At 37.9% G+C, this 25,589-nt stretch overlaps 1 protein-coding gene across 1 annotated transcript in view; it reads right to left on the bottom strand.

The window, feature by feature from the left end:
• Window positions 1–25,589, bottom strand: part of IDUA (alpha-L-iduronidase) — a 287,029-nt gene that overhangs the window by 51,890 nt on the left and 209,550 nt on the right. The window contains exons 5-6 of the mRNA XM_053703291.1: window positions 7,922–8,017; window positions 6,318–6,520 (exon numbers count right to left, since the gene is read on the bottom strand). Of these exons, the coding sequence (XP_053559266.1) occupies window positions 6,318–6,520; window positions 7,922–8,017 (299 nt within the window). The remainder of the gene's footprint in view (window positions 1–6,317; window positions 6,521–7,921; window positions 8,018–25,589) is intronic.

The following is a 25,589-nucleotide window of genomic DNA, read 5'->3' as shown; positions in this document are numbered from 1 at the left end:
ATAAGGGTATTTTTTGTGAGGACGTACGGTGTCGATCATTAAGGGGTTAACCTGTATCTATTTGAATCATGAAAGAAAAAAATTGGTTTCACGTCCCTTTAACAATTCCACGTTACAGAAAGAAAATCAAAGTGTACAAGCAATAAATGGCATTTTCTAACAGCAGAGGGCTTCTCATCCAAAAAACTAATAGTAATTCTAAATACTAAAATCAGGAATGCCTGATATGCTAGCTCAATCACACACCAGTTGTAAAATTATTGTCTAGCACTACCATCTTGTTTCAGATAACTATAAAGTAGCACTGAAGCAAAGTTTTGTGTTAACTGCATTACACATGACATCAGAGGTGACTGATTTATTCAAGAGACCTGACCTCATGGTAAAACTCAGTACATACAGAGAAAACATAGCCTATAATTTCATGCAATTGACATTTAAACAGAACTTAAAGGAACATAAAATATATTGCAGTTCTAAGACTTAATTTAAACTTTATAGATACATTAACACACCTTTTGCAAAACCTGTTTTGTTTTTAAAGGACCAGATATCCTCCATCCCTCCAATATATGGAGGAGCCAATCTTGATGTGTTACTAGAGTAGACAAAGCTAGCCACTGTAATTAAATTAACAAAACTTGCATTATTTTGCAGTTTTGTATCTTATCACCTCTGCTGAGGCGTCATAGGAACAGATATGTGAAAGGGTTGGGTTTGTGAAGTAGGAAGAGTGCACTTCAGTTCGCTAAAATGGAACACCCACCATTTTCATAATATGATGCAATATAAGCTATACTGGAGCATATATATATATACCAATTCTCATTGGCTCACCCATGTCTTCAGTTAGAAACCAGTAGTGCATTGCTGCTCCTTTAACAAATGATACCAAGAGAATAAAGCAAATTTGATAATAAAAGTAAACTGGAAAGTTGTTTAAAATTGGATGTTCTTCCTAAATTACGAAAGAAAAATTCTGGGTTTCATGCCCGTTTAATTTAAACTTTATGAATAGATTAACAGATCTTTTTCTGCAGCTATTTTTCAATGGCCAAACCTTCTCCACATTTGTGTTATTTGGTGGAGCCAGTCTGGAATTTGAGCAGGAAAAACTTCCCACTAGATTTTAGTTGACAAAAATTACATTATTTTGCAGTATCTTATCTTAAAGGGCCATAATACCCAAATGTTGAAACACTTGAAAGTGATGCAGTATAGCTGTAAAAGGTTGACTAGAAAATATCACCTGAACATCTCTATGTAAAAAAGAAAGATATTTGACCTCAAAATGTCCAAAGTATTTACACCCCATTGTAAAGGACTTTAAGCAGCAATGCATTATGCCTGTCCCAGGCCCGACAAGGGAGTGAGTCTTATGCACACTCGTTATGTTTATTCCCACTCCTCCTGTATCATGTGACAGCCATCAGCCAATCACAAATGCATATACGTATATTCTGTGAATTCTTGCGCATGCTCAGTAGGAACTGGTGACTCAAAAATATAAAAAGACTGTGCACATTTTGTTAATGGAAGTAAATTGGAAAGTAAAATAAAATTGCATGCTTTGTCTGAATCATGAAAAATGTATTTTGACTTAAGTATCCCTTTAAGTAACTAGGATGAAAACATAATCCTAAATGTGCCAGGAAAGATAGAGCAAATGCTCTATCTATTTAAAGGGACACTGAACCCAAATTTTTTCTTTCATGATTCAGATAGAGCAGGCAATTTTAAGCAACTTTCTAATTTACTTCTATTATCAATTTTTCTTCATTCTCTTGCTATCTTTATTTGAAAAAGAAGGCATCTATGCTAAGGAGCCAGAAAATTGTTGGTTTAGAACCATGAACAGCACTTGTTTATTGGTGCTGTCCAATCAGCAAGGACAACCCAGGTTGTTCACCAAAAATAGGCCGACATCTAAACTTACATTCTTGCTTTTCAAATAAACATACCAAGAGAATGAAGAAAATTTCATAATAGGAGTAAATTAGAAAGTTGCTTAAAACTGCATGTTCTATCTGAATCACGAAAGAAAAAAATTGGGTTCAGTGTCCCTTTAATTAATTTGCAGTCTCAGTAAAACAACACAACTTGGTAATCAGTTTTCTATGTCAGGATTATATTGTGCTAATAAAGCAAAATTGTGGTTACACATAACAATTTAAAAATAATGTATGGGTTATGCTGCTTCAATGTCACAAACTTGTCACTAGGGGGCAGTAAGTTAAAGACTAAACAGGTATAGCTTGAACTTGTTTAAACTTATAAGCAAAGCAAAAACAGGCACATATGATATACTAATATTTATTAAATAACAATCTAAAAAAGAAAATCTTATTTAAATATTTTGCCAGAATTATATCTGAAAGTAACAGGAAACTCCAACATCTTATTTCATGATTTGGATAGAACATACAATTTTAAACAACTTTCCAATTTACTTATATTATCAATTTTGCTTCATTCTCTTGTTATTATTTGCTGAAGGAACAGTATTGCACTACTGGCTGCTAGCTAAACATATCTAGTTAGCCAATCACAAGAGACACATTTCTGCAGGCACCAATCAGCAGCTAGCTCACACTAGTGTAGGGTATGTGTGTATTTGTTTTCAACAAGGGATACCAAGAGATGAGAATTTAAAAGTGTCTTAAAATTATGTGCTCTATCTGTATCATGCAAGTTTAATTGTGGCTTCCCTATCCCTTTAATATCAATGTTGTCACTTGGAAAAGTAAAATAGATATATACAGTATGTCCCAGTGTGGACTGGGAATTTGAATATAACCATAATGACAGTTGTTAAATAAACTGTAACAGTGCAATAAATTAATCTGATATTTTTTATCTTATTTCACCTATGCAAAGGCACTAACTTACATAGCCGCCATTATTCAAGGAACAATCTGGGAGATACCTGTGTTACCATATAAACTAATTTATAACTGTCCCTAAAATGGCCTCAACAGAGGAGATAAGACACAAAAACACAATCATATTAATCCATGTTAATCTCTGCCTTGATTACATAAGTATATCAAGCATGTACGTCCTTTTAAAGGGATACTAAACCCACATTTTTTCTTTCATGATTCAGATAGAGCATGCAATTTTAAGCAACTTTCTAATTTACTCCTATTATCAATTTTTCTTCATTCTTATGCTATTTTTATTTGAACAAGCAAGAATGTAAGCTTAAGAGCCAGCCCATTTTTAATTTCAGCACCTAGGTAGCTCTTGCTGATTGGTTACTAAATGTAGCAAACCAATCAGCAAGCTCTACCAAGGTGCTGAACCAAAAATGGGCTGGCTCTTAACCTTCCATTCCTCCTTTTTTAAATAGAGATAGCAAGAGAAAGAAGAAAAATACATAATAGGAATAAATTAGAAAGTTGCTTAAAATTGCATGCTTTATCTGAATAATGAAAGAAAAAAATTGGGTTTTGTATCCCTTGAATGTCTCTTTAATCAAACTGAATTTCCATGCAAGTCATATGACCTTTTGTTTTCTTTTTTGTAAAATTCTAACTAATTCCAATCCATTTGAAAAGCCCTTTTAAATGCATTTATAGTGTGAAAAATCCATGAAAACACTTTCTTTTTTGTTAATTTTTAAAGGATTTTTGTATTTTCCAAATTCTAAAACTTGGAATGGTTGAAAAAGTTTTGTCTTTTCATTGTGTGCACATCTTTTTCAGTGCTGCAGTTCTTGTGTATGCAATGTTTACATGTTAATAATAATTCTATTTTTTTTTTTATAAAAAAGTTAATGTTACGGTTCACAAACTTAAACTATGCAACTTCCACACAAATTAAATAATAATATTAATGTTAATTTGTGATTGCAAATCAGTGACTGTAGTTTTAACATGTTAAAGAACCATGAAGTACAGTAGAACTGCATAATCAATAAATGCACAATAAAAAGACAATGCAAGTGTAAGGTTGACAGCCTGAAACAAACTAAGGGCTTGATCCCTGCAGATATGGATAGGTGTGCGTGTAGTGTGTTTGGCAACTATGTTGCATTGTTGGGGGGGTGGGTTTTACTTACCAGTATTTATAGGATTGTTGCTGTTGTCTCTTCCTCTTTTATTTCTGCCATTGTCTGGTGATTTTCCCACTCACCCTTCCCTATTTTTCTTTCTTTACAGATGCTGGCGGTGGCCGCGATGAAGTACAATGGTTTTCTTAGGATTGCTGATAGCTTTAGCTGGGGCACGGATCTGATTAGTTGAACTTTTCTTTTGTATGTCCTCAACCTGTAATTTTTGGATCCCCCAGTTTTTAGCGTGTTGTATGGCATGTTAGGTTGGTGCCATTATGGGGTGGAGCATCAGTGGATATGCTCTCCTCTTTTGGCAGGAGGTTGTGGGTGCAGAGTCCATAGGGAGCTGAAGGCCAGGCTAATGGGTGGGGTGATGTACCTAGGTAGTTGGCCTCGACCATTCTTACGTTTGAGCTTTGTTTAGGGACCTCAGTTGCCCCCACCTTGTGAAAATGACATTGTGATATCTCAAAGTTTAGTTTTCATGACCTTTTGTTGTTCAATAAAGCGACCATGTCAGGTCTTTCCTACAGCTCTTTGTGTGGCCTCATTTAAGGGTAATGTTTTTGGGTGGCAAGGGTAGACTCTTTGTAAGGTCTAGGAATATGTTATAGGAGTTTTAGCCTTATTGCAATAACACAATTTAAATTTAAAATAAGTAGAATTTTTTTTTTCTAAAAAATGTAAGAAATTCCCTTTCATGTCCCCTGTATAACAGACTACAAACATATATATGTACACTAGTGTTCAAAAGTTTGGGGTCACTCTTAGAAATGTCCTTGTTTTCAAAAGAAAAGCAATTTTGGCCATTTGAATAAAATCAAATTGATCACAAATACAGTTTAGAGATTGGTAATGTTGTAAATGATTACTGTAGCTGGAAATGGCTGATTTTTAATGGAATAGGTCTGCCAGTACCCAGTTTGCTGCAAATTAGGCATTTAAAAAAAAAAAAAATTACCCGTTTTTTCTGTAGTGTAGCTGCCCCCCTCAATAACCTACCCCCCTCCCAGATCACTTTCCCCTAACATTTTTTTATATAGATTATACGGTAACTCTGCAAATCTATTTCTGCAGTGCCCCACCCGTGGGGCATACAGAAAAAGCTCAATCTCACACTTTTGAGCGCGATCGCGACAGAGAGAAGCCCAGGACTGCAGCCTTAAGGGCATAACCACCAGCGTTGTAAAGCGTCGTACAGGGTACGGCGCTGGTCGTTAAGGGGTTAAAGAGGAAATTAAACTGGTCTTAATTAGACTATTTGAGTATCTGGAGCATCATAAATGGTGGGTTCGATTACAGGCTCAAGATGGCCAGAAACAAAGAACTTTCTTCTGAAACTCATCAGTCTATTCTTGTTCTGCGAAATGAAGGCTATGCCATACGAGAAATTGCCAAAAAAACTGAAGATCTCGTACAACACTATGTACTACTCCCTTCACAGACCGTATGGTACTTAAGAAGTGCCCATCAAGCCAATTCAACTTGTGGGAGGTGCTTCAGGAAAAATGAGGTGAAATCGTTTCATATTACCTCAGCAAAATGAAAACTAGAATGCCAAAGGTCTGCAAGGCTGTAATTGCTGCACATAGAGAATTCTTTGATGAAAGCAAAGTTTGAAGGACATGTACGCCCCTGTTCGCCATTACTTGATAAATCTATTCCATAATATAAAGTATATTGCACTTGTACTAAACATAATTAAATTGTTTATATTACAATCATAAAGTGTTTCATGTTCCTTTGAAAAAAGTACAGGCATTTAAATATATTATTAAAAAACAACTAATATTTTTCCCTCACGATATTCCAGAAAACCCAATTCAAAAAACTACAATCCTCTCATCCCCGGAAGCTCTCAGTCCCCACATCACAATTCCCTGGTTTATCTATATTGCTTTATCACTTATGTCTCTGGAACAAACTATTCTGCAGTAGCTTAAACACTTTTATGTAACCTATTATGTACAAAGCATTCTATATTAAAAGTAGAATCATTCTGAAAGATAATTTCCCAAAATATTGTGCTTTGTCCCATACTCCATATAGAAGCCAAAAAGCAAAATCTGTCACCTAGGTTTTCAGCATTTGCAGGTTACAGAATTAGCTTTTTAGCACCCCTAGGGAGTGTGGGACAAGCATGATTTTACACAAATGCATAAGGTGTTTATTATCCTTTTAAACCAATAAGAAAATTGGTAGAATGCATGAGGCAATCACATTTCACGCTGCCACAAGATGTTGCGTTCCTTGCACTAACCTTTTTATGCACAGCTATGTAGTCCAGCCTCACCCCATTTTCTCCAGTAAATATGTTTGTTCCATTATAGCAATGACTCAGAAGATTCCAGCAAATGGGTGACCTTGGAAGCGACCTGCACGAATCACCTGGTCCTCCAAATTTTAATTGTGAACTAGCTTTTTTCAGACCTTCAGAGCTAGCATCATAATAATTAAGAAACCCTAAAGGGGGGAAAAATTATATATGTGACCAGATATTTTCTGCTGCTACGTTAGTTTAAATACAAAATTGATTTATAATGATCAATGTTAATAGAAAACTGATTTGGAAAGCCAAGGGAAGTAATTTATTTTTTCCAGAAAAAGACTAGAAGATAATCTGAAGTTAGTAAGTACTAGAGTCAGGTGTTATCTGAGAATCTATTACTTTATGGAAAGTATAGCAGATACTCCAAATGCCATTTTAGTATTAGTAGTAGGTATAATGCCCTAAAGTACAGTAAAGGATCCAATTAGCAACACAACTTGCACATCTGCGTTATGTAACTAGCGCTGCTGATTGGATCAGAGGTGGTTTCCTCTCAGAACCATCAGTGCTCTGCGAGTCTCGAGCAGTATTTCTACTGTTTGTTTACCCCTTTGCGGGGTAGTCTAGGGTCAATAGTCATAAAATGACAGGCTCTAAAGGATTAGAGCGTGTCATTTTTGACTATTGTGACCTTTTAAAAATGAAAGAAAGATACAAAGGGGTAGATTTACCAAAGGTCGAGCGAATCATGTCTGCTCGACCTCGCTAAATGTCGACAGCATAAGCTGTCGGCATTTAAAATGCTTGTGCAATGCCACCCCCTGCTCACTTGTGGCCTATCGGCCACTAGCAGGGGCCGTCAATTATCCCGATCGTATCGGATTGGATGATTTCAGTCTGCCATCTAAAAGGTGGCGGAGAAGTTAAGGAGCAGCGGTCTTACGACTGCTGCTTCTTAACTTCCATTTATGGTGGATCAGAAATTATGGGGCGTCGATGCAGCATGCACTGCTTAATAAACTGACTCCATAATGTTGATGAATTAGAAGTAAATTCTACCTGAAATTGAAATACGTTAGCACAGTTTGGTTTTGATTATAAGTATTTTTTGCAATATAATCAACAATGTTTTAGTAAAATATATCACTTTTTGTATAGCTTTTTCTGAGAGCTGCAGAGCATACAGTTAAAGAGATATGAAAACCAATTATTATTTTTTTTATGATTCAGATAGAGCATGCAGTTTTAAGCAACTTTTTAACGTACTCCAATTATAAAATTTTCTCCAGTCTCTTGGTATCTTTATTTGAAAAAGTAGGAATGTAAGCTTAGGAACCAGCCCATTTTTGGTTCAGCACCCTGGGTAGCACTTGCGGATTGGTGGCTACATTTAGTGGTGACCTCTAATGTGGCAGAGATAAAATACCCCAGAAATGGTTGTTTGGAATGATTGACAGGCCCTGCTCTCAGTGGGAGATGTTGCTCAAGGAGGGGCAGAAAGGTGGAAAAACCCATCCGCCCTTTGGTACATGGGGCCCATAATATTCACAAACAGTAATGAAAGGCACAATGTGAGAAAAAAACATTTTTTTTACCTTCTATACTCATTGTAACATTATCAAAATCATGATTATCTGGTTCATTCCAAGTTTCAAAGTTCCATTTGGAAACATGTTCAAGTCCATATCTTTCTGGAAAAAAAATAATCAAATGATTACAATGAAATAGCCACAGCAATGTTGTGTGTTTACTAAGGTTGCAGGAGAGATTGTTGCTGGGGAAGCAAATTCTTGTTAAAGGGACAATAAACAGCTCTTGCTTTTATGTAAAAATGTTATTTTATGCCACATTATGTGCTTTTTTTTGTCTCCTAGGGGTGGGACAAAGCACAATTTAAAAAAGAACCCCCCCAAAAAAAAGAACAAGAGATGTTTTATGTCCTTTTAACAGACTAGATACCAGAGGGGACTGTAATGTATATCTCTGTAGGCCTCTCTAGAATTCAAGAGGTTAACGTTAAGCCTAGCTTGAAAGGGACATTAAACACTAAATAGATTTTATAAACATAGTGTTGTGGTTATTCTGCGCCATCCTCAGATCATGGGTGCCACCATGTTGAAATCTCTCTTTCACTACATTGTAGCGCTGACCTGTGTGCAGCAACTCACAGATATCTACAGTGTAACCTAGGTTCTATAGTGGCGGCAACCATGATGAGAGGAAGGTACATGAAATGCCCCTTGAACCCTAACTAAAACCTCAAACCCTCATTATCATTCACATCGCATAAAGATACACAGTGGGATGTTATAAATTTAAACTAAATATATAGTCCAAATTTCTACCTCCAACATTTGACTTCAGCTGTAATTTCATCGGGCAAACAATGGCCTGCTTATAAGCTTACTGAGGGACCTTGTTTTAAAGATGAGATCATGTTTTAATAGAGGAAGTTCCTGCCTTTAACATCTATAGTGGTCTGAGGGTCCGAATACATGATATCTCCCACATCCAACCAGAACCGCAAGCGATGTGGAATAACAATAATTATAACCACAAAACTTAGAATAGACGCTGGCAAAAAAGAGCCTCTTCATACCTATTTGCTGCACCCATTTCATCTATTCTAGACATGTGCATTTGTCTTCTTCATGAGGAAATGAATGCAAAAGGGGCATTCAGCTATTTTCGAAGCCGGTTTTCTTCTTGTAAAAATCTGTGCAAATCCAGATCTTAGTGTGTTGTACTTTCACAAGAAGAAATCCATCTCCTAAAATAGCCGAATGCCACTGGCTGCCACCATCTTCGACATTTGTTTGCTCACATTTCCCTTTCTAGCTAATATAGCTTGGATGTGCAGAACACTTCATCTCCTGATGTGGGGGGATCCTGAACTAGGAGGGATCAGAAGTAGATGGTGGGTTAACAAAAGGAAAATAATTACTTGACAGCCTCTCCTCTTATTCCACTATCTCTAGATTCTAACGGCTAGATTTAGAGTTTTGTCGGTAACGACCCGCGTAGCTAACGCCGGCTTTTCACTGGCCGCACCTTTAAAATAACTCTGGTATTGAGAGTCCATATAATGTCAGCGTTAGGCTCCAAAAAAGGAGCGTAGAGCATTTTTAACGCAACTGCAACTCTCGATACCAGAGTTGCTTACGGACGCGGCCAGCCTCAAAAACGTGCTCGTGCACGATTCCCCCATAGAAAACAATGGGGCTGTTTGAGCTGAAAAAAAAACTAACACCTGCAAAAAAGCCGCGTTCAGCTCCTAACGCAGCCCCATTGTTTGCTATGGGGAAACACTTCCTACGTCTGCACCTAACACTCTAACATGTACCCCGAGTCTAAACACCCCTAACCTTACACTTATTAACCCCTATTCTGCCGCCCCCGCTATCGCTGACCCCTGCATATTATTTTTAACCCCTAATCTGCCGCTCCGTAAACCGCCGCTACTTACATTATCCTTATGTACCCCTAATCTGCTGCCCCTAACACCGCCGACCCCTATATTATATTTATTAACCCCTAATCTGCCCCCCACAACGTCGCCTCCACCTGCCTACACTTATTAACCCCTAATCTGACGAGCGGACCGCACCGCTACTATAATAAAGTTATTAACCCCTAATCCGCCTCACTAACCCTATAATAAATAGTATTAACCCCTAATCTGCCCTCCCTAACATAGCCGACACCTAACTTCAATTATTAACCCCTAATCTGCCGACCGGAGCTCACCGCTATTCTAATAAATGTATTAACCCCTAAAGCTAAGTCTAACCCTAACACTAACACCCCCCTAAATTAAATATAATTTTAATCTAACGAAATTAATTAACTCTTATTAAATAAATTATTCCTATTTAAAGCTAAATACTTACCTGTAAAATAAATCCTAATATAGCTACAATATAAATTATAATTATATTATAGCTATTTTCGGATTAATATTTATTTTACAGGCAACTTTGTAATTATTTTAACCATGTACAATAGCTATTAAATAGTTAAGAACTATTTAATAGTTACCTAGTTAAAATAATTACAAAATTACCTGTAAAATAAATCCTAACCTAAGTTACAATTAAACCTAACACTATACTATCATTAAATTAATTAAATAAAATACCTACAATTACCTACAATTAAACCTAACACTACACTATCAATAAATAAATTAAATACAATTCCTACAAATAACTACAATGAAATAAACTAACTAAAGTACAAAAAATAAAAAAGAACTAAGTTACAAAAAATAAAAAAATATTTACAAACATAATAAAAATATTACAACAATTTTAAACTAATTACACCTACTCTAAGCCCCCTAATAAAATAACAAAGCCTCCCAAAATAACAAAATGCCCTACCCTATTCTAAATTACTAAAGTTCAAAGCTCTTTTACCTTACCAGCCCTGAACAGGGCCCTTTGCGGGGCATGCCCCAAAAAGTTCAGCTCTTTTGCCTGTAAAAAAAAACATACAATACCCCCCCCCCCCAACATTACAACCCACCACCCACATACCCCTAATCTAACCCAAACCCCCCTTAAATAAACCTAACACTAAGCCCCTGAAGATCTTCCTACCTTATCTTCACCATACCAGGTTCACCGATCCGTCCTGAAGAGCTCCTCCGATGTCCTGATCCAAGCCCAAGCGGGGGGCTGAAGAGGTCCATGATCCGGCTGAAGTCTTCATCCAAGCGGGAGCTGAAGAGGTCCATGATCCGGATGAAGTCTTCTATCAACGGCATCTTCAATCTTCTTTCTTCGGGAGCCATCATCTTCCATCCGACGCGGAACATCCTCTTCTCCCGACGCCTACTAGCCGAATGACGGTTCCTTTAAGGGACGTCATCCAAGATGGCGTCCCTCGAATTCCGATTGGCTGATAGGATTCTATCAGCCAATCGGAATTAAGGTAAGAAAATTCTGATTGGCTGATGGAATCAGCCAATCAGAATCAAGTTCAATCCGATTGGCTGATCCGATCAGCCAATCAGATTGAGCTCGCATTCTATTGGCTGAACGGAACAGCCAATAGAATGCGAGCTCAATCTGATTGGCTGATTGGATCAGCCAATCGGATTGAACTTGATTCTGATTGGCTGATTCCATCAGCCAATCAGAATATTCCTACCTTAATTCCGATTGGCTGATAGAATCCTATCAGCCAATCGGAATTCGAGGGACGCCATCTTGGATGACGTCCCTTAAAGGAACCGTCATTCTTCAGTTGGACGTCGCCGGATGAAGATGGGTCCGCGGTGGAGGTCTTCAGGATGGAGCCGGTCCTCATCGGATGAAGATAGAAGATGCCGCTTGGAAGATGATGGTTGCCGGTCCGGATCTACTCTTCTTCCCGGATAGGATGAAGACTTTGGAGCCTCTTCTGGACCTCATCAGCCACCGGATGATGGATCGCCAGCCCCCGCTTGGGTTGGATGAAGATTTTGGAGCCAGGACGGATCGTGATACCTGGTGAGGTGAAGACAAGGTAGGAAGATCTTCAGGGGCTTAGTGTTAGGTTTATTTAAGGGGGGTTTGGGTTAGATTAGGGGTATGTGGGTGGTGGGTTGTAATGTTGGGGGGGGTATTGTATGTTTTTTTTTACAGGCAAAAGAGCTGAACTTTTTGGGGCATGCCCCGAAAAGGGCCCTGTTCAGGGCTGGTAAGGTAAAAGAGCTTTGAACTTTAGTAATTTAGAATAGGGTAGGGCATTTTTTATTTTGGGGGTCTTTGTTATTTTATTAATGGGCTTAGAGTAGGTGTAATTAGTTTAAAATTGTTGTAATATTTTTCTTATGTTTGTAAATATTTTTTTATTTTTTGTAACTTAGTTCTTTTTTATTTTTTGTACTTTAGTTAGTTTATTTCATTGTAGTTATTTGTACATATTGTATTTAATTAATTTATTGATAGTGTAGTGTTAGGTTTAATTATAATTTAGGTTAGGATTTATTTTACAGGTAATTTTGTTATTATTTTAACTAGGTAACTATTAAATAGTTCTTAACTATTTAATAGCTATTGTACCTGGTTAAAATAATTACAAAGTTGCCTGTAAAATAAATATTAATCCTAAAATAGCTACAATGTAATTATAATTTATATTGTAGCTATATTAGGATTTATTTTACAGGTAAGTATTTAGCTTTAAATAGGAATAATTTATTTAATAAGAGTTAATTAATTTAGTTAGATTAAAATTATATTTAATTTAGGGGGGTGTTAGTGTTAGGGTTAGATTTAGCTTTAGGGGTTAATACATTTATTAGAATAGCGGTGAGCTCCGGTCGGCAGATTAGGGGTTAATAATTGAAGTTGAAGGTGTCGGCGATGTTAGGGAGGGCAGATTAGGGGGTTAATACTATTTATTATAGGGTTAGTGAGGCGGATTAGGGGTTAATAACTTTATTATAGTAGCGGTGCGGTCCGCTCGGCAGATTAGGGGTTAATAAGTGTAGGCAGGTGTCGGCGACGTTGAGGGGGGCAGATTAGGGGTTAATAAATATAATACAGGGGTCGGCGGTGTTAGGGGCAGCAGATTAGGGGTACATAAGTATAACGTAGGTGGCGGTCGGCAGATTAGGGGTTAAAAAAATTTAATCGAGTGGCGGCGATGTGGGGGGACCTCGGTTTAGGGGTACATAGGTAGTTTATGGGTGTTAGTGTACTTTAGAGTACAGTAGTTAAGAGCTTTATGAACCGGCGTTAGCCCAGAAAGCTCTTAACTCCTGACTTTTTTCTGCGGCTGGAGTTTTGTCGTTAGATTTCTAACGCTCACTTCAGCCACGACTCTAAATACCGGAGTTAGAAAGATCCCATTGAAAAGATAGGATACGCAATTGACGTAAGGGGATCTGCGGTATGGAAAAGTTGCGGCTGAAAAGTGAGTGTTAGACCCTTTTTTGAGTGACTCCAAATACTGGCGGTAGCCGTGAAAACCAGCGTTAGAGGCTCCTAACGCTGGTTTTAGGCTACCTCCGGTATTTGGAGTCAGTCAAAAAAGGGTCTAACGCTCACTTTTCAGCTGCGACTTTTCCATACCGCAGATCCCCTTACGTCATTTGCGTATCCTATCTTTTCAATGGGATCTTTCTAACTCCGGTATTTAGAGTCGTGGCTGAAGTGAGCGTTAGAAATCTAACGACAAAACTCCAGCCGCAGGAAAAAGTCAGGAGTTAAGAGCTTTCTGGGCTAACGCCGGTTCATAAAGCTCTTAACTACTGTACTCTAAAGTACACTAACACCCATAAACTACCTATGTACCCCTAAACCGAGGTCCCCCCACATCGCCGCCACTCGATTAAAAATTTTTAACCCCTAATCTGCCGACCGCCACCTACGTTATACTTATGTACCCCTAATCTGCTGCCCCTAACACCGCCGACCCCTGTATTATATTTATTAACCCCTAATCTGCCCCCCACAACGTCGCCGCCAACTACCTACAATAATTAACCCCTAATCTGCCGACCGCAAAGCGCCGCTACTTAACTTATCCTTATGTACCCCTAATCTGCTGCCCCTAACACCGCCGACCCCTATATTATATTTATTAACCCCTAATCTGCCCCCCTCAACGTCGCCTCCACCTGCCTACACTTATTAACCCCTAATCTGCCGAGCGGACCGCACCGCTACTATAATAAAATTATTAACCCCTAATCCGCCTCACTAACCCTATAATAAATAGTATTAACCCCTAATCTGCCCTCCCTAACATCGCCGACACCTAACTTCAATTATTAACCCCTAATCTGACGACCGGAGCTCACCGCTATTCTAATAAATGTATTAACCCCTAAAGCTAAGTCTAACCCTAACACTAACACCCCCCTAAATTAAATATAATTTTAATCTAACGAAATTAATTAACTCTTATTAAATAAATTATTCCTATTTAAAGCTAAATACTTACCTGTAAAATAAATCCTAATATAGCTACAATATAAATTATAATTACATTGTAGCTATTTTAGGATTAATATTTATTTTACAGGCAACTTTGTAATTATTTTAACCAGGTACAATAGCTATTAAATAGTTAAGAACTATTTAATAGTTACCTAGTTAAAATAATAACAAAATTACCTGTAAAATAAATCCTAACCTAAGTTACAATTAAACCTCACACTATACTATCATTAAATTAATTAAATAAAATACCTACAATTACCTACAATTAAACCTAACACTACACTATCAATACATTAATTAAATACAATATGTACAAATAACTACAATGAAATAAACTAACTAAAGTACAAAAAATAAAAAAGAACTAAGTTACAAAAAATAAAAAAATATTTACAAACATAAGAAAAATATTACAACAATTTTAAACTAATTACACCTACTCTAAGCCCCCTAATAAAATAACAAAGACCCCCAAAATAAAAAATGCCCTACCCTATTCTAAATTAGTAAAGTTCAAAGGTCTTTTACCTTACCAGCCCTGAACAGGGCCCTTTGCGGGGCATGCCCCAAGAAGTTCAGCTCTTTTTCCTGTAAAAAAAAACATACAATACCCCCCCCCCAACATTACAACCCACCACCCACATACCCCTAATCTAACCCAAACCCCCCTTAAATAAACCTAACACTAAGCCCCTGAAGATCATCCTACCTTGTCTTCACCTCACCAGGTATCACCGATCCGTCCTGGCTCCAAAATCTTCATCCAACCCAAGCGGGGGCTGGCGATCCATCATCCGGTGGCTGAAGAGGTCCAGAAGAGGCTCCAAAGTCTTCATCCTATCCGGGAAGAAGAGTAGATCCGGACCAGCAACCATCATCTTCCAAGCGGCATCTTCTATCTTCATCCGATGAGGACCGGCTCCATCCTGAAGACCTCCACCGCGGACCCATCTTCATCCGGCGACGTCCAACTGAAGAATGACGGTTCCTTTAAGGGACGTCATCCAAGATGGCGTCCCTCGAATTCCGATTGGCTGATAGGATTCTATCAGCCAATCGGAATTAAGGTAGGAATATTCTGATTGGCTGATGGAATCAGCCAATCAGAATCAAGTTCAATCCGATTGGCTGATCCAATCAGCCAATCAGATTGAGCTCGCATTCTATTGGCTGATCGGAACAGCCAATAGAATGCGAGCTCAATCTGATTGGCTGATTGGATCAGCCAATCGGATTGAACTTGATTCTGATTGGCTGATTCCATCAGCCAGTCAGAATATTCCTACCTTAATTCCGATTGGCTGATAGAATCCTATCAGCCAATCGGAATTCGAGGGACCCCATCTTGGATGACGTCCCTTAAAGGAACCGTCATTCTTCAGTTGGACGTCGCCGGATGAAGATGGGTCCGCGGTGGAGGTCTTCAGGATGGAGCCGGTCCTCATCGGATGAAGATAGAAGATGCCGCTTGGAAGATGATGGTTGCCGGTCCGGATCTACTCTTCTTCCCGGATAGGATGAAGACTTTGGAGCCTCTTCTGGACCTCTTCAGCCACCGGATGATGGATCGCCAGCCCCCGCTTGGGTTGGATGAAGATTTTGGAGCCAGGACGGATCGGTGATACCTGGTGAGGTGAAGACAAGGTAGGATGATCTTCAGGGGCTTAGTGTTAGGTTTATTTAAGGGGGGTTTGGGTTAGATTAGGGGTATGAGGGTGGTGGGTTGTAATGTTGGGGGGGGGGTATTGTATGTTTTTTTTTACAGGAAAAAGAGCTGAACTTCTTGGGGCATGCCCCGCAAAGGGCCCTGTTCAGGGCTGGTAAGGTAAAAGAGCTTTGAACTTTAGTAATTTAGAATAGGGTAGGGCATTTTTTATTTTGGGGGTCTTTGTTATTTTATTAGGGGGCTTAGAGTAGGTGTAATTAGTTTAAAATTGTTGTAATATTTTTCTTATGTTTGTAAATATTTTTTTATTTTTTGTAACTTTGTTCTTTTTTATTTTTTGTACTTTAGTTAGTTTATTTCATTGTAGTTATTTGTACATATTGTATTTAATTAATGTATTGATAGTGTAGTGTTAGGTTTAATTGTAGGTAATTGTAGGTATTTTATTTAATTAATTTAATGATAGTATAGTGTTAGGTTTAATTGTAACTTAGGTTAGGATTTATTTTACAGGTAATTTTGTTATTATTTTAACTAGGTAACTATTAAATAGTTCTTAACTATTTAATAGCTATTGTACCTGGTTAAAATAATTACAAAGTTGCCTGTAAAATAAATATTAATCCTAAAATAGCTACAATGTAATTATAATTTATATTGTAGCTATATTAGGATTTATTTTACAGGTAAGTATTTAGCTTTAAATAGGAATAATTTATTTAATAAGAGTTAATTAATTTCGTTAGATTAAAATTATATTTAACTTAGGGGGGTGTTAGTGTTAGGGTTAGACTTAGCTTTAGGGGTTAATAGATTTATTAGAATAGCGGTGAGCTCCGGTCGTCAGATTAGGGGTTAATAATTTAAGTTAGGTGTCGGCGATGTTAGGGAGGGCAGATTAGGGGTTAATACTATTTATTATAGGGTTAGTGAGGCGGATTAGAGGTTAATAACTTTATTATAGTAGCGGTGCGGTCCGCTCGGCAGATTAGGGGTTAATAAGTGTAGGCAGGTGGAGGCGACGTTGAGGGGGGCAGATTAGGGGTTAATAAATATAATATAGGGGTCGGCTGTGTTAGGGGCAGCAGATTAGGGGTACATAGGGATAATGTAAGTAGCGGCGGTTTACGGAGCGGCAGATTAGGGGTTAAAAATAATATGCAGGGGTCAGCGATAGCGGGGGCGGCAGAATAGGGGTTAATAAGTGTAAGGTTAGGGGTGTTTAGACTCGGGGTACATGTTAGGGTGTTAGGTGCAGACGTAGGAAGTGTTTCCCCATAGCAAACAATGGGGCTGCGTTAGGAGCTGAACGCGGCTTTTTTGCAGGTGTTAGGTTTTTTTTCAGCTCAAACTGCCCCATTGTTTTCTATGGGGGAATCGTGCACGAGCACGTTTTTGAGGCTGGCCGCGTCCGTAAGCAACTCTGGTATCGAGAGTTGCAGTTGCGTTAAAAATGCTCTACGCTCCTTTTTTGGAGCCTAACGCAGCCATTCTGTGGACTCTCAATACCAGAGTTATTTTAAAGGTGCGGCCAGAAAAAAGCCGGCGTTAGCTACGCGGGTCGTTACCGACAAAACTCTAAATCTAGCCGGGAGTTAGCCTAAAACCAGCGTTAGGAGCCTCTAACGCTGGTTTTCATGGCTACCGCCAAACTCCAAATCTAGCCGTAAGTTATTTAATAAACAATGAACTGAACTGCATGAACTACATTTACTACAGTGTATGAACTGTAGTAAATGAGCTCCTTAGTATAACATAGATACTGGTAATGGGGGACTATTCAGTCTTCTCACTAAAGTGATCTTTATGGGCCAAGTTGTCAACACAGAGTGACAGAAGCTATTTTTTTCTATTAAGACCTTAGATGAAGTATAGTTGACACTCAGAGTCTAGGATAGCTCAAGATATACTTCAATCATATTTATGTTACTGTGTCAGCAAATATGACAGACATGTCATGTTTGGTATTAAAATAATCACCATGGTGTCACAATGGAATTATTTATAAGTATATGTGTACTGTATATACCTAAATACAATTATAAGGTATCCTATAACTTCAGCGAGTGCTAGAGATCTGGCTTATGGCCTGCCATACAAAGGTGTGGCTACATTTCTTGCCCATACTCTGAAAGGGGCCAAACCTAAAACCTGTCATCAGGAAAAATTTGTATAACCTCAACACTATGCTTATAAAATCTATTCAGCTAAATAATATTGTCATTCTTTATGGGGGAACGTTACAGCATAACAGACGTTTCTCTTTCAAATTAGGGGTCTTGAAGGTCTGTGGCTAGTAAGGGAGCTGAGATCAAGGATCTGTACAACAACCCCCTCTGTGATGTCACCATGCACGTTCCCATGTAGCTCTGGAAGTGCCACTAATGATCGTGCCTGCAGTGCAGGGGAATGAGAACGAGTCGCCATGGGCTGACAGGAAACAATTTGCATGACTTACCCATTCTCGTCATGCGCAGGGAAGCGGATAAAAATCAAAATAGAACAATTATAATTTTCCAATTTAAGTAGGAAATGAGTAGGTTAAAATATCTAACCATACAAATATTATATACATTTAAAATTATACACAGGGGTAACTTAACCCATTTTTACAATGTATGCATGTTTCTTCCCTTGTCTAAACGTACTCAGCATAGCAAAATATATTTAAAAAAACAAAATAGTTCTACCAAAAGACATGCTATATAGAATTTCACATATAGCGCATATTCAGTCAGTTTTCTAATTTATTTTGATTCCTAATTATTTTTTAATTTGTTGAGAGAAATATGGATCTATGAGCCGTTACATCAACAAAATTAAAAAAAAATGAGGCTAGCGGTTACTGCCAGGTTATCATTCATACTACAGCGATCACTTTGTAGACATGAAACCTTTTATTTGCATTGTGAAACCTCATCTTGGGGTCTTATGATATATTATTATGGTGAGGGGGTAATAAGGGCCTCTTAAAAAGCACAAGATCCCCCAAAATAGAACCAATGCTTTGAGCTTTTTGTCATTGCTATAACAATTGGTCAGCTCTGGGCGGACACAGGTACACTTAATTGAAAGACCAGGATTGCTGCTTTCAAATAAGAGGTCTTAAAGGGACATTAAACTGTTGGGTACAACAGGTTTTCCATTCGTCATGCTGTTGTTTTTCCTCCTGTGACAAAAGCTCTCTTTACAGTTGCTCTCTTATGTTAACCTCTTACTGGTGCTAGTTATTTAAGTTCTTACATCTTCACAATGGGCGCCACCAGTTTGGAGCTTAAAGGGACACTCAAGTAAAAATAAACTTTTATGATTCAGACAGAGCGTGCAGTTTTAAGACACTTTCCAACTTACTTCCATTATCACATTTAGCACAGTCTTTTAATATTCACACTTTCTGGGGAACAAGATCCTACTGAGCATGTGCTCAAGATCACAGGGTATATGTATGTTAGTATGTGATTGGCTGTTGTTTATCACATGATACAGGGGGCCGGAAAATGGAAGAAAAAATAAATTTGTCAGAAAAAAATATACTGCTTATTTGAAATTCAGAGTATGTGTTATTGCATTGTCTTTTTATTATGCACTTGTTAATTATGTAATTCTACTACATTGAGTGGTTCTTGCACCCTGTAACACAAGTGATGCACATTCACAGATCAGTGACACTGTTGTCTATTTGAAATGTAATATTGTACACATCAATGAGCCGAAGCTGTTCATATTTGCAGTAGCTACATTGCTTTATATTGCTTTCTATTATCCAATGTAAAAATGCGCACTACTAATTTTGCAGGATACAAGAATACATGCACTCCATGATGGCGGCTTTGAAGAGAGCTGTAGCTTCTATTATTATACCCAGCAGTTTACTGTCCCTTTAAGTTAATGTATTGTGAGCAGGGGCAACATAGGTAATTCCCCACTACCCTGATGTTGTTACATATCCTTATGGTTCTGTCATTGAATCACTGTAAACACAGTGGTCAGCAAATAACCACCTGAGTATGTGACCCCCTCCTTTGAAAGAGTGGCCTCTTTGCTTTCAAATAGAGGCAGACTAGGCAAATGCCATAGGGCCCCCTTTTAGGGAGGTGTGCAAATTTGGTGCATAACATAATTTTTTTATTTAACATGTATATTTATTTTTTAGTTGCCTAATTTGAGCTTCATATTGGGGGCCACATATGGTGGCATAATGGCTAGAATTGGAGGAGACTCCCCTGAAACATAGGGAAGCAGAGGGTGCAGGTCAGCCACAACAGATCTGTAAGCATCTGGCTGAAATATCTTACTGCACAGCCCTTGCAGTCTCTGCAAAATGTTAGCAGGCTTCATAAAATTTGGTGGAGCTGGTGACAGTAGTGGGACTACTCGCCTAAACCTACTGCCTAAAGGGTATTACTGGGGTTGATGGGCACTCGTAGGAGAACTGACAATCCAACAATTTTTTATATACAGCAAGAAAAGTCCTATTTCAGTGTATAGCTAATGGGCATAACAATTATACAGTGCAGTGTTTTTCATTTTCATTGTATAAATGTTCAGCCATCACTGCATAGGCACTGTTCTGTTATTGAGTATATAAACCTTCAACATCATTATACAGTGCAGTATATATTATCAATATATCAATTGCACAGTGCAGCATGTGTATAGATGCCTTGCTTTATCATATAGTACAGAATGTTACATTTATTAAAGGGACATTAAACCCACATTTTTTCTTTCTTGATTCAGATAGAGCATGCAATTTTAAGCAACGTTCTAATTTACTACTATTATCAATTTTTCTTTGTTCTCTTTGTATCTTTATTTGAAAAAGTAGGAATGTAAGCTTAGGAGCCGGCCCATTTTTGGTTCAACAACCTGGCTACCGCTGCTTATTGCTAGGTACATTTAGCCACCAATAAGCAAGCGCAACCCAGGTGCTGAACCAAAAATGGACCCACTCCTATGCTTACATTCCTACATTTTCAAATAAAGATACCAAGAGAACAAAGAAAAATTGATAATAGGAGTAAATTAGAAAGTTGCTTAAAATGACATGCTCTATTTGAACTATGAAACTTGAATGTTGACTTTAGTGTCCCTTTAATGTATAGATGTTCATTATCATCACTATACAGTGACACTTGTCAAAAACTGGTCCCCTGGCCAAAACCTGCCAGTACTTCACTGCAAGTTGATGTGATCTATTGCAGGGCTTGAAAAATGTATCAAGATGCATTCACAGCTTCTAAGAACTTACAATTGTCTGAGTACAGTCAGTGTGGCCTAAAATAGTAGCCCTCATTCTTACATGGAAACTTTTAGTGTTAAATAGTAGCTTATTGTCTCTGAAACAAAACATGTTGTCAGTAAATACGTACTGTAGCACATTTTGGTGCCATCCACAGACAAACGGTAAAATACATAAAAGGTTAGTGTTTTGTTACAGAAAAAAGAAGGGGATAATAAATCCTTATGTTGATATTTGTAAAATTATAAGTACATTGAAAATGACATCATGCAACTTGGAACATAGGGGGAAAAAAATCGCCCTGGGCCTTTACAGGAAAAAAACGTGTTGTAAATCAATACATATCCTATCCAAGCTCACACTACTAGTATTGTATTACTACTGCCATGTGCCTTGCTGTTTATGATTTCAACAATGAAACTATCTACTAACCTTTTGTTTCATCAGTGACAGGATGACCAATGGAGCGACTCACGTACTGGTAGTTATGTAGTCCGATGACATTAAAGGAATAGTCTAGTCAAAATTAAACTTTAATGAATCAGATAGAGCATGCAATTTTAAGCAACTTTCTAATTTACTCCTATTATCATTTCTTCTTCGTTCTCTTGGTATTTTTATTTTAAAAAGCTTGGCCCATTTTTTATTCTTTACCTGAGTTGCGCTTGCTGATTGGTGTCTAAATGTAACCATCCAATCAGCAAGCGCTACCCAGGTGCTGGACCAAAAATGGGTTGGCTCCTAAGCTTACATTCCAGCTTTTTAAAAATAAAGGTACCTAGAGAATGAAGAAACATTCGCCTAGATTACGAGCCTTAAAAAGCAGCGTTGAGAGGTCCCAAAGCTGCTTTTTAACGCCCGTTGGTATTACGAGTCTGGCAGGTACAGGTGTACCGCTCACTTTTTTTCCGTGACTCGAGCATACCGCAAATCCCCTTACGTCAATTGCGTATCCTATCTTTTCAATGGGCTTTTCCTAACGCCGGTATTACGAGTCTTGGAGAAAGTGAGCGGTACAGCCTCTCCTGTCAAGACTCGTACCGCATTTAAAAGTCAGTAGTTAAGAGTTTTATGGGCTAACGCCGTAACATAAAACTCTTAACTAAAGTGCTAAAAAGTACACTAACACCCATAAACTACCTATTAACCCATAAACCGAACCCCCCCCCATATAGCAAACACTTAAAGTTTTTAACCCCTAATCTGACAACCAGACATCGCCGCCACTTCAATAAATATATTAACCCCTAAACTGCGACCATCCCGCCTCGCAAACACTAGTTTAATTTTATTAACCCCTAATCTGCCGTCTCTAACATCGCCGACACCTACCTACATTTGTTAACCCCTAATCTTCCGCCCCCAACGTCGCCACAACTATATTAAATGCATTAACCCCTAAACCTAAGTCTAACACTAACCCTAACCCCCCTAACTTAAATAAAATTTAAATAAAACGAAATAAAATTACTACAATTAAATAAATTATTCCTATTTAAAACTAAATACTTACCAATAAAATAAATCCTAAGATAGCTACAATATAACTAATAGTTACATTGTATCTAGCTTAGGGTTTATTTTTATTTTACAGGCAACTTTGTATTTATTTTAACTAGGTAGAATAGTTATTAAATAGTTATTAACTATTTAATAACTACCTAGAAAAAATAAGTACAAATTTACCTGTAAAATAAACCCTAACCTAAGTTACAATTACATTTAACACTACACTATAATTAAATTAATTACCTAAACTAACTACAATTAAATACAATTAAATTAAATAAACTAAAGTACAAAAAAAACCACTAAATTACAAAAAATAATAAAATAATTACAAGAATTTTAAACTAATTACACCTAATCTAATCCCCCTAATAAAATAAAAAAGCCCCCCAAAATAAAAAAATCCCTACCCTATACTAAATTACAAATAGCCCTTAAAAGGGCCTTTTGCGGGGCATTGCCCCAAAGTAATTAGCTCTTTTACCTGTAAAAAAAAAACAATACCCCCCAACATTAAAACCCACCACCCACACACCCAACTCTACTCTAAAACCCACCCAATCCCCCCTTAATAAAACCTAACACTACCCCCTTGAAGATCACCCTACCTTGAGACGTCTTCACCCAACCGGGCACAAGTGGTCCTCCAGAGGGGCAGAAGTCTTCATCCGATCCGGGCAGAAGAGGACCTCCAGACGGGCAGAAGTTTTCATCCATGCGGCATCTTCTATCTTCATCCATCCGACGAGGAGCGGCTCCATCTTGAAGACATCCGACGTGGAGCATCCATCCAGAGCGACGACTACCCGATGAATGACGGTTCCTTTAAATGACATCATCCAAGATGGCGTCCCTTGAATTCCGATTGGCTGATAGGATTCTATCAGTGAAACGGAATTAAGGTAGGAAAAATCCTATTGGCTGATGCAATCAGCCAATAGGATTGAGCTCACATTCTATTGGCTGTTCCAATCAGCCAATAGAATACAAGCTCAATCCTATTGGCTGATTGCATCAGCCAATAGGATTTTTCCTACCTTAATTCCGATTGGCTGATAGAATCCTATCAGCCAATCAGAATTCAAGGGACGCCATCTTGGATGACATCATTTAAAGGAACCATCATTCATGGGGTTGTCGTCGGTCTGGATGGATGCTCCGCGTCGGATGTCTTCAAGATGGACCCGCTCTGCTCTGGATGGAAGATGCCGCCTGGATGAAGACTTCTGCCGTCTGGAGGTCCTCTTCTGCCCGGATCAGATGAAGACTTCTGCCGCTCTGGAGGACCACTTGTGCCCGGCTGGGTGAAGACCTCTCAAGGTAGGGTGATCTTCAAGGGGTTAGTGTTAGGTTTTATTAAGGGGAGATTGGGTGGGTTTTAGAGTAGGGTAGGGTGTGTGGGTGGTGGGTTTTAACGTTGGGGGGGTATTGTAAAAAATTTTTACAGGTAAAAGAGCTGAATACTTTGGGGCAATGCCCCGCAAAAAGCCCTTTTAAGGGCTATTTGTAATTTAGTATAGGGTAGGGATTTTTATTATTTTGGGGGGGCTTTTTATTTTATTAGGGGGATTAGATTAGGTGTAATTAGTTTAAAATTATTGTAATTATTTTATTATTTTCTGTAATTTAGTGTTTTTTTCATTCTTTAGTTTATTTAATTTAAATGTAATTCATTGTAGTTAGTTTAGGTAATTTATTTAATTATAGTGTAGTGTTAGGTGTAATTGTAACTTAGGTTAGGGTTTAGTTTACAGGTAAATTTGTATTTATTTTAGCTAGGTAGTTATTAAATAGTTAATAACTATTTAATAACTATTGTACCTAGTTAAAATAAATACAAAGTTGCCTGTAAAATAAAAATAAATCATAAGATAGCTACAATGTAACTATTAGTTATATTGTAGCTATCTTAGGGTTTATTTTATAGGTAAGTATTTAGTTTTAAATGGGAATAATTTATTTAATTGTAGTAATTTTATTTTGTTTTATTTAAATTATTATTTAAGGGTTAGACTTAGATTTAGGGGTTAATAACTTTATTATAGTGGCGGTGACGTTGGCGGTGGCAGATTAGGGGTTAATAAATGTAATATAGTTGCGGCGACATTGGGGGGGGCAGATTAGGGGTTAATAAATATAATGTAGGTGTCGGCGATGTTGGGGGCATCAGATTAGGGGTTCATAAGTATAATGTAGGTGTCAGCAGTGTCCGGAGCGGCAGATTAGGGGTTAATAATATAATGCAGGTGGTGACGATGTCAGGGGCAGCATATTAGGGGTTAATAAGTGTAAGGTTAGGGGTGTTTAGACTCGGGGTTCATGTTAGGGTGTTAGGTGTAGACATTAAAAGTGTTTCCCCATAGGAATCAATGGGGCTGCGTTAGGAGCTGAACGCTGCTTTTTTGCAGGTTTTTGGGTTTTTTCCAGCCGATTCTGCCATATTGATTCCTATGGGGAAATCTTGCACAAGCACGTTCAGCCAGCTCACCGCTACCGTAAGCAGTGCTGGTATTGAGGTGAGATGTGGAGCTAAATTTTGCTCTCCATTCACTTTTTAGAGGCTAACGCCGGGGTTGGAAAAACCTTTAATACCAGCGTTGTTTGTAGGTGAGCGGTGAGCTGAAACTGAGCGTTAGCAACGCACAGCCTTACCGACAAAACTCGTAATCTAGCCGATTGATAATAGGAGTAAATTAGAAAGTTGCTTATAATTGTCTGCTCTCTCTGAATCATGAAAATTTAATTTTGACTAGACTATCCATTTAACATCTTTTATTATATTCATAGAGCTGCAATTTGGCTGACAATTCAAAATATTTCCCATATTGGAAACCGTGTTCTTTATTCCTTCTTTATCTTTCTGACCTTTGTGCATCATGGTTACCCAGTATATCCTACATTTCATTGTA

This window comes from Bombina bombina, chromosome 2, assembly GCF_027579735.1.
Source record: "Bombina bombina isolate aBomBom1 chromosome 2, aBomBom1.pri, whole genome shotgun sequence".
NCBI classification, from domain to species: domain Eukaryota; kingdom Metazoa; phylum Chordata; class Amphibia; order Anura; family Bombinatoridae; genus Bombina; species Bombina bombina.
This window is presented reverse-complemented; position numbering and strand designations above follow the sequence as displayed.